The sequence below is a fragment of the Pezoporus wallicus genome, unplaced genomic scaffold (assembly GCF_028554395.1).
Source record: "Pezoporus wallicus isolate ANWC-B61680 ecotype Strahan unplaced genomic scaffold, APGP_CSIRO_Pwel_v1 contig_227, whole genome shotgun sequence".
Classification (NCBI taxonomy): Eukaryota; Metazoa; Chordata; class Aves; order Psittaciformes; family Psittacidae; genus Pezoporus; species Pezoporus wallicus.
In genome coordinates this window covers 7,066,498-7,081,501 of record NW_026635704.1, presented here as the reverse complement: position 1 = coordinate 7,081,501, position 15,004 = coordinate 7,066,498, and the positions used below count along the sequence as shown (strand labels likewise).

Here is a 15,004-nt window from a genome sequence, read left to right as displayed (position 1 = left end):
GTGCAGATATGTGTTTAATGAGTTGTCTAACAGTTTTACTGTAAGACAGTGAACTGACTCAGCAGAAAAACACAAAAAGAAACCCAAGCATGAAGACAGATCAGAAAGTCAGCTGCTGAGCTGCAGATTGGGAGTTTTCTGTAAGCACTCTGATCCTTTGCTGAGTGCAAATTCCATCTCCTGAATTCACAAAGTATTGCAACACCCCCTCGGTCTCCCCAATACATTTTGTTTACCTGTGAATAATGGGAATCCCCCACATGTAGACCAACTCCTTGTGTTAGCAGGAAAAATAAAATAATGTGAAGAGTACTATACTGTATGTAATATTAGTATTTCTTATTCTTTTTTATTTTTCCTTGTTCTAATTAGTAGAAGTCCTCAGCTTGCTCTCACTTTAACTGCTTGTTAAGATATCTTAATCAGCAACATTAAGCATAAGCACTTAGACTCTGATACTGGGGCATATTGTTCATTTTATCAGCTTCCATCGGTTGTCTGATGTGATTCTCAGATTCTCAACAAAAATCATACTCTGGAGAGTACATATGCTGTATGTGAACTCTCCCACAGTCTCTGCGTTCACAGCAGTGTAAAGTCTGCATTGCTAGGGTGTAACATGGAACAGCTGAGGGCAGTGTACAAACACATTGCAAAATGCTTGATGATATAGTCTGGTGATAGCATAAAGACACACCTCCTTCCAGACAAATCCTAGGGAGGGTTGTTTCTTTAGCTCTGTGTATGCAAAGGCCCAGCTACAGCAGGAGAGGACTGGGACAGATGTATCATCTTTCTACTTGCACCATTCTAGGCAACTGGGGTGTCTTCTGGAGCAGAGCTGCCATCCTACCCCACTACCAAACAAAGTTGGGGGGAGCAGTCCCCCATGTCTTCCTTGCATGCTCATCCCTTTGCCATACGTACACCATCGAACACCAGCATGTGTGCTTTTGGTGCCTGAGTGGCACAGGACCTGTCTCTGGTGAAAATAAGGCTTTTGGGAGGTGAGGTGACAGAGAAAAAAAAAAAGAGAGAATAATGAAAATGACACGGGCTTAACCAGAGAGAGGAAAGCCTGGAGCCTGGAGGGACAGAATTGCCATGAGGGATCAAGGCAAAGAACAAACCCACAGGTGTGTGCCCCAGCAGTGCAAATGGTCTGTGTGAAGCTTCCTCACCCAGTGCATCACTTTGCTTGTAAGAAACAGAAGGAATCTCAGGTCTTGCATAATTTGTTAAAACAAAACAACTGAAATGCTACAGGAGCCAGTGGAAGCAAGAGAGAGAGGATGTGAATAGAAATCAGGCTGCACTGCCTTTGTCTCACTGTCAGCTCTACGGCAAGATTAAACCCACACTTGATTTGCATGTAATTAACTACGAATGTCTTAGTCTAACTTGGGAGAAAGGAAGGTATCTCAGAAGCTGTTAAAGGCTGAAAGGTTGCAGAAGGATTCTTTTTGGAGAACAGGCTGATCACTTCTCATGAAGTGAGACAAAGGATGAATCTGTTTTACAGTCCTCCATGAACAAAATCTTATTTTAAAATATTTCTATAAGCACCAAATGACAGTTACTTCAGGCATTTCCCAACCATCTTGCTTACAAAGTTTTACATCCTATTTGTATAGCATCACAAATTACTGTGAGCACTTGACAGAGAGTCTTCAGGCAGTTACTAAATTGTAGAGTTGGAACAGTTTATTTTTACCTAGAACCAATAGACTATCACACTCATATGTAGTTGTGTTCTGTAAGGCTGCGTTATTCAAGCAACCCGTTTTCCTACAGAGTTACTGGCTGCAGATGTTTCTAAGCAGAAGTTTCAATTAATGCAGTTCAGAAGTTCAAAGAAAGCAGCAGGCAAGAGCTCATGTTGAATCAGAAACACCTAGCAACTAATTCTTTTTTAAGAATTTTGGGTAATCCTCAAATAGATTATCTGGAGATAGAACTGAGGTTTTGATCCACAGGAGGTTATTATTTTTCTAGCCTCATAGGCATGACCAGATGAATCTCAACTTCTTTTTTTTTATAGTGTCAACAGGGCCTGGAGTGACCAAAGCAAGTAAGACAGTTTTCTCCTTAAGGATATATTCTGCAGTGATCTCCTTTTCTGCCTTGTGCCTTCTGAAAGCTCATGTACAACTAGAAGTGTACTGTTAGCTAATACAATGCAAAAAAAGAAGGCATCATCTGTGTCCTGAGGAGCTTATTTTGTGACATTAGTTATATATAGTTATATTAGTTATATTAGTGCAATAGCACTCAGAAGGGTCAGGGCAAGTAAGGACATGTGACAACAGCAAGGTTTTGTGGTGACTAACTTCCAGTGTGAAGACATAATTAGGAGGAAAGAACTAGGAGGAGCAGGAGTAAACAAGGGGATGCTTAGACTGTCATTAAGATGTCAAAAGGTGATACAATATGTTGACAGGAGTAGAGCTGGTATGAAAAAGACACGAAAGGAAATGAGAAAGAGAAGTGATGTAGGCAAAAAGGCCATTTCTTCAGCCAAGTTTTGACTGGGCTGAGAGGCACGATATGGGCTGAGTTGGCAGAAGTGTCAACAGTGTATGCACGAAGCTGAAGATGTTAAAATATAGATAAGAGTTTTAGTGACTGCAATGAAAAAAAAAAGAGAATATTGTGGGAAAAGATGAAATCAGGTTTAGGTCTCATCTCATTGTGTGTAATAGGATTCATTACACAATCCATTATTTATTTTTTTTTCACCAATTATTCACATTGCAGTGAAAATAACCAAATTGTGCTGGTAATAGCACAAGATATCACAAAGGTATGGGAGGCCTGTGGAGTTGACAAAAATACCGTCCCAAGCTGCAGGAATGATGTTTATATTGTCAAGTGTTAAGGAAAGAGGGAGGAAATGAATTTTCAACAGGAAAGTTATATATATAGATAGATCATTACAGCTGAATTTTCTACAGTTGCCCGCTTTGTTAACCTTGAATTTGGAGCAAAGGTAGAGAATTTTTCAACTTCTGATTTTCAAAACAGGTTAAGTATGCTGAGTAAGTATAAAAGGCTGTTCTGCAGAAGAAACAAAGCCGATGGTATACTTATTTTCAGCTGCTGTATAGACTTATTACATGCCTAGACCAACAGCCTGCAACAGGTTGGGAAGAACATCAGTAATATACAAATGTACTGGAAAAAAAAAAAAAAGGAAAAGATAAAGGAAATTAGATTTTAAATGCAAAACTACTTTCACTTGAAATTACAGTAATGACTTCCCCACCTGATGGTGACAGGAGCTTTGTGATACCTCACTGCATGCAAAGCTCTTCCCTACAGACATGTTTGATTCACTTACTTGGGAATTTGCGTTCATGGCTCAGAGCAAGCAGACGTTTCATTTCTGCAAAAGGCAGAAAAGAAGTAATATAAGGTGTGCATGCCTCATGCATCTGAGAGGCACAGCAGCAGGGAAGAACAGGTGTGAAAGCAAAACAGGCATGCTTAATAGACATTGTGTCTACCTTCCTCATCAATCGTGTAGCTTGATGAAATTCCATCAGTGTCTGTAACAACACAAGAGTAAATTCCCAAATCATCTTCTCCAAGATCCTTAAAGGCAGCTTTTGACCTTTAAGAAAACAAACAAACATTTTGATAAAGAGATGAGATCATTCTGAGCAAAACCCCTTCTTTATGTCTGTAACACCAGATAAAAATAGTCCTGTATTAGCTTTTGCTCTGACTGAACAGGAAAATGTGGGGCTCTGGCCATTATAAACTACATTAGGTCCTATCATATGTGGTACGAATGAAGACGGCACAACTCTAACATAGTGACAAAACCACTGGAGATTGCTAGTTTAAACTAGCTCAAGCATGCTTAACAACCTTAAGGGTCTCTCCCAACTTCAGATACTCTACGGATTCTATGTTGTCAAGTCTTTGATGAGTGTGGAAGGATGCTGTAAGCACAGGCTGATTCAATTTTCATACGCAATACCATGAGTGTGGTGAGTGAGCCACAGGGCTTTTTCTTATGATTTCTGTAACTAGAAGAGTGCATGGACGCTTCATAGGGTGAGCCTGTGCATTTGCCATTGCTTCCTCTCTGTTAAAAGCAGGAGAAATAGAGCAGGCTTGTGAAGCATTATACAAGTTTCCAAATCAGGACATGTAATACCATCAGAAGAGACTCCTGCTTAATCCAGCACCTCCAAAGATTGCAACAGTGTTACATGGCAAAAGCATTTTGCAAGCAGCCAGATAATTTTATCCTTTGAGGATTATTAAAATATAACTATATGTATTATTAAAATAACAACAGTAGAAATAATAATAATTTGCCTTGATTGACAAGGTATAAGATGAAAGAGCACAGATTTTCTCTCCCTATTCTTAAACATAACTAAATTGCCTAAGCAGGAAGTCTGACTTTTTTTGTGCAAGCTACAATTTCCAAATGATCTGCATATGGACTTGCTGGAGAACAGCATGTTCATGAAGGAGCCTTTTAGTAACTCTGACTGAGGTCATACATCCAAAAGGATGGATTTCGGTCTAGATCACTCAAACACCAGGCTATTGCTGTCCCCAAGGGTTCTTACTTTCCGCCTTTGGTATCAATGTTCAGTCGAGTGTCATCCTCAATCGGTTCATAATTCTTGGACCAAACAAATTTAGAGTTAGGAGACATCTGATCACACTCAAAGTTCAAGGAAATAGATCCATTGTCATCAACAACAACTTCTACTTCCTTGGTTCCTGAAAGAGCAGAACAAGGCAATTCCGGATAGAGAAACCAGCAGACAAGTTTATATAGATATCATTTATAGGGTGGATTAAGCAGATCCTTGCCATTTTCTCAGTTGGCACATAAATTGCTTCAAACTTTGGCATTCTCAGTCTTCGATTCTCAAGAACAGCTCTTATTCTAATCCACAGATTAAAGAGCATTGTAAATCAACTGATTTATTTGAGCAAGCCTAAGCACACGACAGTCATGATATTTGTTCTGTAAAAAAAATGAAGGGAAAAAAAGAAAAGGAAGCATCTAAATCCACTAAATGTTTGAAATACTAAATAGCAATATTTTCCATGGTAAAGGGTAGTCAGAGCTTTCATTATGCCACATGAATTCCTTTTTCCCTAATAACATAAGAGCTCTAAAGGGAATACTCTGTGCAACTGTGGGTGTTCAAAGAGGTTCAGGAGGCAGAAGAGGAAACAGTCAAGTTGCCGCAGCAGTGAACACTTGTGCAATAGAGGCACATTTTCAGTAGCACTGGCTTCACTCCGGGAGGTTGGTTTGATTGCTGTGCTTGGCATCCGGCCCTGCCACCGTCTGCAGCATTAATCCTGAGCCCACAAAGCAGTGAATATTTGCAATTAGCTACTTAAGTTGCCCACCCTGTTTTGCCAGTACCTGAAGTCCTTGAGCTGGATAAAGTGACCCAGTTTGTCTTTTAAAAGGCTCTGGGGATGAATCCCAGATCAGAAACCTGAAGGCACCTCTATCCTGCCCACTTGCACACCAGTGAAGCTGAGGGAATTTTGTCTGGGATTCGGGCAGCTGGGCAAGCTCATCATCTGTGGTGTTAACTTTCATTTCAACACCTTGTCAGAATGTCAGGGAGGGCTTGTGCACTGAGAGGTGCTGGAGAACATCCAGACTCCTTTTCTGAACAGCTCTGAGCTGGGTCTCCCATCTGAATAAGACACTCATGTTATATTACTTAGCCTAAGACAGTTCTGGGCTGCCTAGAATGCTAATGACACACTTCCTCCACAAAGTATTGTACCTTAAAGACAAAATCCTTATTCCTGACATTAAGATTAAATGCTTAATTTTTAGCATAATTCTTAATGAGCCTCAAGCATCCAAGCAGATTTCTGTGTTTTATCATCCTAATACTATACAATGTCCTTTCCAACACTGCGAGTAGCTCCTGTAATGACAATTTCTGTACATGCAGCTTTCTTAGTATTTATAACTTGCCATAACCATTTAATGGAAAATGAGATTAATATTCCCATTTTGTTACTGTTATTTACCAGCCCTCACAGTAAGAAAGCACATTAAGTACCAATATATGATAAATGAAATCTAAGGTCCACAAATATCTTACCAGGCAGCAGCATATTCACTATTTTTCTATAATTTAATTTTTTATATGCATATTCATCACTTGACATTTGGTAGCATTTTGTTTCCTGTAGATCATTAGCACACAAATCTTTTGATGGCAGATTATGCAATGTGCAAAGAATTACAGCCAGAAGGTTCATTTGAAGGACAGGATCTTTTATATTTGTTTTAAGGTATTCTCATTTTTATAACAATACATTGCATTTATTTCCAGAAATGTTTACAGGTGTTTACCTGTAATATTTATATACATTTATATATGTAATATTTATATAAGTAAAAAAAAACTTTTTAAATTACTGACCAGAATTCTCCACCTATCCTACAAAGCAGAGCCAAAGAGGCCCCTGTAGCAGTAGCAGCCTTAATTTCCCTCCTCTAGATAGCTCAGTGGTTTCAACGTATCATTCAGAGCTTCTCTTAAAGTCATTGTGAGAAATAAAATACTTAGATGTCATATAAAATCTCCATTTTTCTGAGTGGGATATTTCATTGAAAGGAAAGAGATAACATGAAGATAAAGCAGAAAGCTTCAAAACACTAGTTAATGGTACCATTTCGAATGCAGCTAGTCAAAAAAGTTGAATGGGACAGGGTTTCACTAATTTCTGAGTTTCAAGCCCTTCTCAAGTGACTGATGCAGGAGCAGAATCTAATTTTGCTTTGCACCAAGATGCACAAGAATTAAGGGCAGCAATGGGGAACAGCTGCAGTCTGCTCTTGGGTTTACTCTATTTCCTGTGAGGTCCACACACGCCAAAGTACTTTTGTCTAAAGACAAGTTTACAGCTCAAAACTAGCCTGGATTGGTGGGGTGTGGTTTTTTAACTAAATTTTAGGAGGTAAGTGTAAAAATTAAATGTGGTTTTCAAACAAGAGAAAGTGGTTGCAAAGTACCACATAATTATATTTACACACTTCATTGCATACAGACAATTGGTACGATACGCATTAAAGCAAATATTTTCATTTGGATATTCTTTACTTACATTCTCTGATTAGAAATCTCAACTGTTTAGATATTTTACACATTTGCCAAAAGGAAAATTCCAGCAGGAATTGTCTGGAGACACCTAACAATATTTTGTCTCTATCCAAAATGGTGATAAAGGCAGCATTCATTGGGCAATGACAAAACACTTGTGGTAATTTAAAAAATAAAACTGTATGATTGGTCTTGAGATTTGTGTGTTTTGAGTGAGAAAGGCAGAAGCCTCACCAAGAGGTTGCTTACCAAAATAGTTTCTTTAATATGTCTTTTGTCCTTTCTTAGTACATTTTAGGAGATTACTTTTGTGGATGCCGTATCTGCAGATACAGAGCCAACCTTCAAGGGTGACTCCAGCAAACAGTTGCACTTGAATTCCTACTGAAAGGGGTCTCCAAAGTGACTTCATTATGTTTTTTAAGCCTTTATTTCAAAGGCCAAGGGGAAAAAGGTAATTTCTTGTACCCTTTTCTCAGGCACATTACTAGGTTAAAGAAAGGAAAAACTAAACAACAGGTTTTCTATAGGATAGGCAAAATCTACATGTGTACTATTTTGTGGTTGAGCTGATCCTAGTGGGTCCTCTACTTATGCAAATGATATACGCAAATCTTACAATTTAATTGTTTTTTTATATTCCTGAAGCTGTAGTTACAGTAAGAAAATCTGTTCTGACATAAAAGTGTACCAGACAAGAAAGTAAGATATGACCCACAACTCATTTCCTACTTAGAAAAACAGTTTAACTTGAGAGGGGTGGGACTGCTCACGTGCAGCCTGTACGTAAAAACAAACAGGAACCTGTTTAAATATGATGAAAAAGAGGAAGTATTTCTGACAAACCTGGTCGTGTTTCAGCTACAACAGGGCTCGTGACATCTGATGGTTTCCCAACACCAGCCTGGTTCGTTGCCCGCACACGAAACACATAGCTCACACCTTGTTTTAGGCCACCTATCTGGAGGAGGCAAATACACACGCACCATGTGTTACAAAACACTGATTTTAATTTCATGCTTATTACAGATCAGTCTGAATACTTGACAATTGTATTTCCTTTCTTTTTTTGCTTTGCTTCTTTTCCAGTTGACAAATATTTCAAGTATTTCTTCCTTTTTTGTTGGTTTTTTTTTTCAGTTCCGAAATGACATGACTAATCTGCATGGCTTGCTCCTTCCGTGTATGCATAGCTAATATTTAGACAGCATCATTACTAAAGGAGGCCTACAAGAAATCTAGAGGGGCATGTAGTGATAGGACAAGGAAGAATGACTTTAAACTCAAAGAAGGAAGGTTTAGATTAGATATAAGGAAGAAATTCTTTACTGTGAGGGTGCTGAGGCACTGGCACAGGTTGCCCAGAGAAGTTGTGGCTGCCCCATTCATGGCAGTGTTCAAGGCCAGGTTGGATGGAGTTTTCAGCAACCTGGTCTAGTGGAAGGTGTCCCTGCCTATGGCAGGGGGCTTGGGATTACATGATATTTAAGGTCCTTTCCAACTCTAACCGTTCTATGATTCTATGATTTCTTTGCAAAAGGAGCATTGTTACTGAATAGGATGTTTTTAACTTATTTACATTGACCTCTGAAATATCACGATCTTTTACTGCAGGTAAATTCTGTCCTTTAAAAATGAAATTATCACAGTAATAAATGCCAGCTATACTTATTTAGAAACAGGAGAGCAATTAATTGTACAGATTTAATTGTAGTGACTTGAGGAATCATACATTATAACAGCTGTTAATACTCCTTTAAAACATATGAAAGTATGATACTTTAAAGTGAGCTGTCTTTCAAATATTCTGAAAAGCATATAACTAGCAAACCTACTTCAGGTGTATCTCTAGAACTGAGACACTGCTGACCCTTTATTTAGAAGTCATTCCACAAAATTATGAGACATAATAGTGCACAAAGATTGGGTTTAACTTGCTGTGAAACATGAGCAGATGGTACTTTGTATCCTCAAGAACCACCTGCCACATTATCATAACATCTGGTTTTATGCTATCTGCTTTTGTGTAGTGATATCTATCTTGCCCTTTGAGCCAGAAAATGTTAGGGACGCCTCCTATGTTACAGAATGGTATTTGGGTTTAGCAGTGCTTTCTTTTATTTTTAGGTTTGTCATACCAGATTATCTTCTGAGTTACTGTCTTGTCTGACTATACAGACATTACATTGTGTGTATCCTCAACACAACATAGCCTTACTATTTCATTAAATGGAACCACGATCAGAACATGATGATGCTATTGAAGGCTGACTTCATCAAGGTTATGCTGTTATACCAGTATTTGAATCTTAAGCTCTTTACCTTCAAGTATTTATTTTGAAGTGGCTTCTCATTGACACTCTTCCAGCGATCCTCCTTTGCTTCAGTTTCCTTCATATCGACATAATAACCAACTATGGGACTACGGCCTGTATAAACTGGTTCCTTCCACAGTAAAACCAAAGAGCTCTGCCTAACTTCTGAGCATGTGACATCATGGGGTGGCCCTGAAAGGTAAAAATTAGAGTTGTGGTATCAAAATAAATCCCAAAGTGGCTAATGCATAAAACTTCAGAATCCAAAACTAGACAACATGCTGTACACCCAGAGCTGGCATAACATGGGCAGCTCCTCTGTGTCATACCTAGACCTGATATAAATACAACCTACGTCTATTAAAAAGACTAGCCCAAAAAACAATCCAATTTGCTGAGATTGATATCTTGATCAAATATTCACGAACAAACAAAACTGACAAATAATCTCCTAACTCAGGGAAATAAGTTAATTATTAAGCTAATGTGCTGCTTCAAGGACTGCTCTAAAGTCCACTGAAGTCAAGAGAGGCTGTTTTCATTCATTTCAACAAGTGTTAACAGGCCAGCAATCTGGCCTTGATGTGATACATTTAGACAAGGGTTACAGGACCTCATTCTTCTCTGCCTTACATCTTAGACAGATATTTATGTCTACCATTTAAACTAGGAAGCAAAGTGACAGACACAGTACAAGAACCAAGCAGGAAAGATAATGAAAGTACAAGCTGTTGTAAAATGCTGCTGACTACGTAGGGGTTGTTTAATATGCCATTGTAAATGTACTAAATCAAAGTGATGGAGACTCAAGCTTGGGTATGAACTTCAGTGCCTTTTGACTCCTTTGGAAACTGAAGGCGTTGAGAACTTTGATGGATAATTAATTACAGGGCACCCTTGGGCAGTGAGTAACCTCCACCTCCCATTCAGGATCCTACCAGGTACAGCAATGGTCCATTCTTCACATTTGAAGGGCTGGCTGGGTTGGGAAGGTGTCCCAACCCCTGCCAGGTTAGCAGCAGCTACCTGGAACTGGTACACCATGTTTTCCTTCAGGTTTTGAATCTGCATAATCAGTAAGATGGTACTTATTAACTTTGGATTAAGGCTTTATTGAACACATGAACATGTGTTGTGTGCATGAAAAGATAAAAGCATTATTTACATCATACTAAGGCAATAACTATCTTGGCTTTTCCTCTGATCAGTGGCAGAGCATACATGAGTGGTCTTAGCACACCAAACTTTAAACCACTTTTCCCATTAATAGACACTTGGGTAGTAAGGAATTGTCATATTAATCTGTCTCATGATACAAGCAAGTTCACTTAAGGCAAGACTTGTCCTCACAGTAGGGTGAAACTCAGTCCTGGCACTGGTTTTCATTTGTAAAGCAGCTCAAAAAGGTTGTAGCTAGCACTACCTCTAAATTAGGTCAAGAACTGATCAGAAAGTGCAGCTGGTACACAGCTGGTTCCAGCACCAGTAAGAACTGGGATAGGTCCACCAAACCCAGTAAGGAATGCCGTCTGTTGAGGGCATGACATGAAAAATTGGTCATGCCTAGAGTAGTGAATTCACAGATGAGAGCTGGTGCCAGACTAACAGATCAGTGTACAAACAGCTTTGCAGAGAAGTTTAATAGAACTGAATAAATGTATCATCATGGGTATAAAACCCTCTGAACAGCAATCTGTACACTGAACCATAACTTATCGAAATCTGTCTTTGAGATCTGTTTTGGAAATACTGTCTGCATCCACATCAAGTACAGAAGTTAACCACTTACCCGGTATGCCCTCTCACTAATGGCCTTAATGTTGGCCTCCATCCATTTCCCGGGAACTCCATCAACCACTTCACGATAGTTCACGTAGTAGCCAGTAACTTCAGTTCCACCAGTGACTTTAGGTTGTTTCCATCCTAATACCATTGAGTCACGAACACTCTCAAGTACCATGATGTCATAAGGTGGAGATGGAGCAGCTGTTTCAATGTGAATACATGTAAGTAGGAAGCAATATTTCAATAATCAGACTGGCACTCAATTAGTGCACCCAGGTGGCTCCCATCCTGCATTTCCTAATTAGAACAATATTTATGTGGTCAAAGGAAGTTTCTGGAGTTGGAATAAGAAATGCAGGATAAAAGCTTCCATAAACCAAATGAAGAATTCCAAACTGCATGGGAATTAGCTTTCAGGATGAATTGTTTTTTAAGAAGCAAGCTGATGCATAGTGAAAGAATGTGTTGCAATTGCAGCCCTGATGTAAGTGATCAGGACTAGCATTAAAACAGTGAAAAATGAGGAACTAAAACTAACATTACAGGAAAAGGAACAAAAAAATGGAGATGCAATGATTTGTTTTCTTTTGCTGAAAGCAAACCCTTTTTCACACCTACAACGTTGGGTCTTTTTTGTTTTTTTTTTTGTTGTTTGTTTTTTTGTGGTTTTTTGTGTTGTTTTTTTTTTTTAATAGGCCCATGTTCTTCCCTTCTGAGCATGGACTTTATCTATTCATTCTTTTTTCTTCTTTTTTTTTTTTTCTAATTTACATACTGTGCAAATTTTATCATTGCACCCATCATATGATCTTACCTTAATAGAAGAAGGCGTGATCATAGGCACTATAGACTGACCAGAAATGGAATATGTCTGTTATTGGAACTGACATTAAAAAATACGTGGTGTAATCTTCTTTTCTATTTATGTTTTTTAAACGATAAAGATAACATTAACTTCATCTCAACCCATTTTCTTATAAAGTCTTTTCTGTACCTAGTGGGGAAGTGCTTGCCCATACTCTATGTATCATGCACCGGTGAAGAGCCCTACTTGTAATCCAGAAGTCCTACTTTTGGTGGAAATCCTACATCTTATATGTTTGCTCTTGGTTTTAATGTTTTATATCAATGCCAGCTAGCCCCAGGTGCCTCTGCTTTGTTTTCTGTTCAACACTTTGCGCAAGACTTTTGAGTCTCATTTCAGAGGCCTGGGGAGGAATTCAGTTCACTGGCCAGGGACCAGGACTTAAATGAAATTCAAGCCCCACATTTCTTGGGCACAATGGGTGTGTAGGTGTTGAAAACATAAAGCATGATTTTGTGCATGTGCCTTTAACTTGATAGGTTTTTCTCACTACATATTGCTGTCAGTCAAAGATACAACACAACATTCATTGTTAGCACTGTGTCTCAGAGGATAAGCTGTAGCTTAGGCATAAATCCACAAATCTTATATTCTAACACAATACAGATTTTCATGCTTACCATCGTAATCAAGTTTTGTTTCCTTCACATTTACATAACACAGAGACGAGATAACAAAGACTCCTAAAAAATCACTGACGTGATTTAGAAATAATACCATATCCTGGATACATTAATATGTAGTCAAGCAAGATATTAAAGTAGTAAACAGATTTATGTGTTTCTCTTTCAGTAGGCACTACATTTGTAGTGGTTTCCAATACTATTACATGCATAATGATCTTAATGGAGAGTTGAGCATGCACTTAATGGGTCCGATGGAAGATGAATCACTGGAGAGCATGTTCACCTGTGACACTGATGAGCAGAACTTACAAACATCTGAAGTGGATGTACCCAAGCAGTGAAATCTATTTATTTTATTAACTCTCACCTTTATCTTTCTTCTTTGGCACTTCTTCCAGTGTCAAAATATCCCCAGATGGAGACTTACTTGCCTGCTTAGGAGCAACTTTTCGTAGTGAAGATGTGACAGTGTCCTTAACCACTTCTCTCATGTTATTGTCTCCTGTACTTGACAGTTTGTCAGAGCTACTGGGTAGTGCGTCTCTATTAAACTTAGCATTGCATTTTAGCAAAGCATCTGTGTCAAAGATAGGCTGGGAGGACTCATGCATGCCTTCCCAGATGGTAGTGCGGTCTGTTAGTCCACCAGCTTTACCACTCAGTTCAGGACACACACCATGAAGCAATCCTCCCCCTATAATTTCCAGAAAACAGCAAAGACATTTTGAATTATAATACGTTTTTTTCTCTTCATTTAGTCAACAGAATGAAGAAATATGTACAGTCAACAATACAGCCAAAGTATGACAAATCACAGGTTTTGCGCACAAAATGTTAATCTTGAATTCACAAAAATTTGAAATGCGTAGAATACCTCTCAACCTCACAAGTAATGCTCTTTTAATAACATATACTTCTCAGAGAGAAGAAATATGGAAAGTTAATAGTAGTCCTTATTTGCTATGATTACTTTAGTATTAGATCTTCAGAGTCATATTTCTGATCCCTTCAAAACAATCTCACAAAATTGCTCTAAGCCACATCTCTCTGCTCTAAGGTTGTGAGGTATCCAGTTTCAACACAAATGAGAGTGAGGATGTTGCAGACGTGCAATTTATTCTAGCCAATGATACCATTAATCTTTATGGATTATTTCAGGAAGTGGCAAACAGAAAAAATTCATCAGCACAGGGGGAACACACAGGGTTATAGAAGCTTTACAAAAGACATATTGCACTGATTATTGGGTTTAGGTATGGAGAGAAATTTATTAGGAACTGACTGTTATATAGGATGGTGTGCATTTGAGATGATATATACCACATTACAGAATCAGAATGACATTCCATTTTCCAGGATACCTATGCAGTGAACTTGGCAGTGCTCTCTTACAGTGGTTCACAAGAAACACTTTGAGAAGAGTGGATGGTGAGGGTGAAGAGTCTAAAAGAGTGCAGTGACTGTAAAACTATGCCTGTGAGACCATAGGATCTATGGATAAATTATTATTTGTGGACAGCATTGTGAAACAAAACAATTATTTACAAATAGTTGTTGAAAACCTCTTAATTAAAACCCAACATATTTGCCATTAAAAAGAGCAATGGAAAATAGCTTACCAATGGCTGCTTCCACCTGTATAGGCTCTGAATCCTGTGAAAATTCACTGAGCCCTGCTGCATTAACAGCTCTGACTCTGAAAATGTACTTCTCACCATTGACAAGCCCGTGGCAAATGAATCTAAAACAAATCAGTGAAGGAATACTCAGAAAGTAGTATGAAGAAAATAGAAATCTTAAGTGGGAAAAGAAGCATTTCTTCCATAAAATGTACTCTCATTTCTGAAAACTGAGGATAAACCATGACCTCAGTGACTTAAATGAAGCCCAGAAAATGTAGAATGTATTTAATCACCTCATTCATGCACAAATATAATGTCTAAAACCATATCTCTCCAGATAAACCATTTACCAACACTCTTTCCTTCTTAAGACTATTCAAGTTTTTATGTTACCAGAGGGTCTACCTTACTTCTGCTGGTATATAAAGTCCATACTTCCTGATGGAAAAATACAAAAAGCTGCAGAGATAGCATCTATATTTCCTTGTGAAATATCATAATGACATAAGTAAGAGACACCTGTAGCACAAGTCCCCATGTTTCACTTCCAATAATGGATGACAAATTGCAGTGTTCAGAAACATAACAGGGCATAGTACAAGAGCTAAAAAGTGCCCAATTTTTTTTTTTTATTTTTGCTTCTATACATGACACTATAATCTACTGAGTTACCTAA

General features: G+C 38.4%; 1 protein-coding gene across 2 annotated transcripts in view; it reads right to left on the bottom strand.

Moving 5' to 3' along the window:
* Nucleotides 1–15,004, bottom strand: part of MYOM1 (myomesin 1) — a 75,357-nt gene that overhangs the window by 20,439 nt on the left and 39,914 nt on the right. For both annotated transcript variants that reach the window (XM_057397562.1, XM_057397563.1), the window contains exons 17-25: nt 14,326–14,447; nt 13,074–13,400; nt 11,220–11,416; nt 10,369–10,495; nt 9,438–9,622; nt 7,962–8,076; nt 4,590–4,746; nt 3,507–3,613; nt 3,341–3,385 (exon numbers count right to left, since the gene is read on the bottom strand). In XM_057397562.1, the coding sequence (XP_057253545.1) occupies nt 3,341–3,385; nt 3,507–3,613; nt 4,590–4,746; nt 7,962–8,076; nt 9,438–9,622; nt 10,369–10,495; nt 11,220–11,416; nt 13,074–13,400; nt 14,326–14,447 (1,382 nt within the window). The remainder of the gene's footprint in view (nt 1–3,340; nt 3,386–3,506; nt 3,614–4,589; nt 4,747–7,961; nt 8,077–9,437; nt 9,623–10,368; nt 10,496–11,219; nt 11,417–13,073; nt 13,401–14,325; nt 14,448–15,004) is intronic.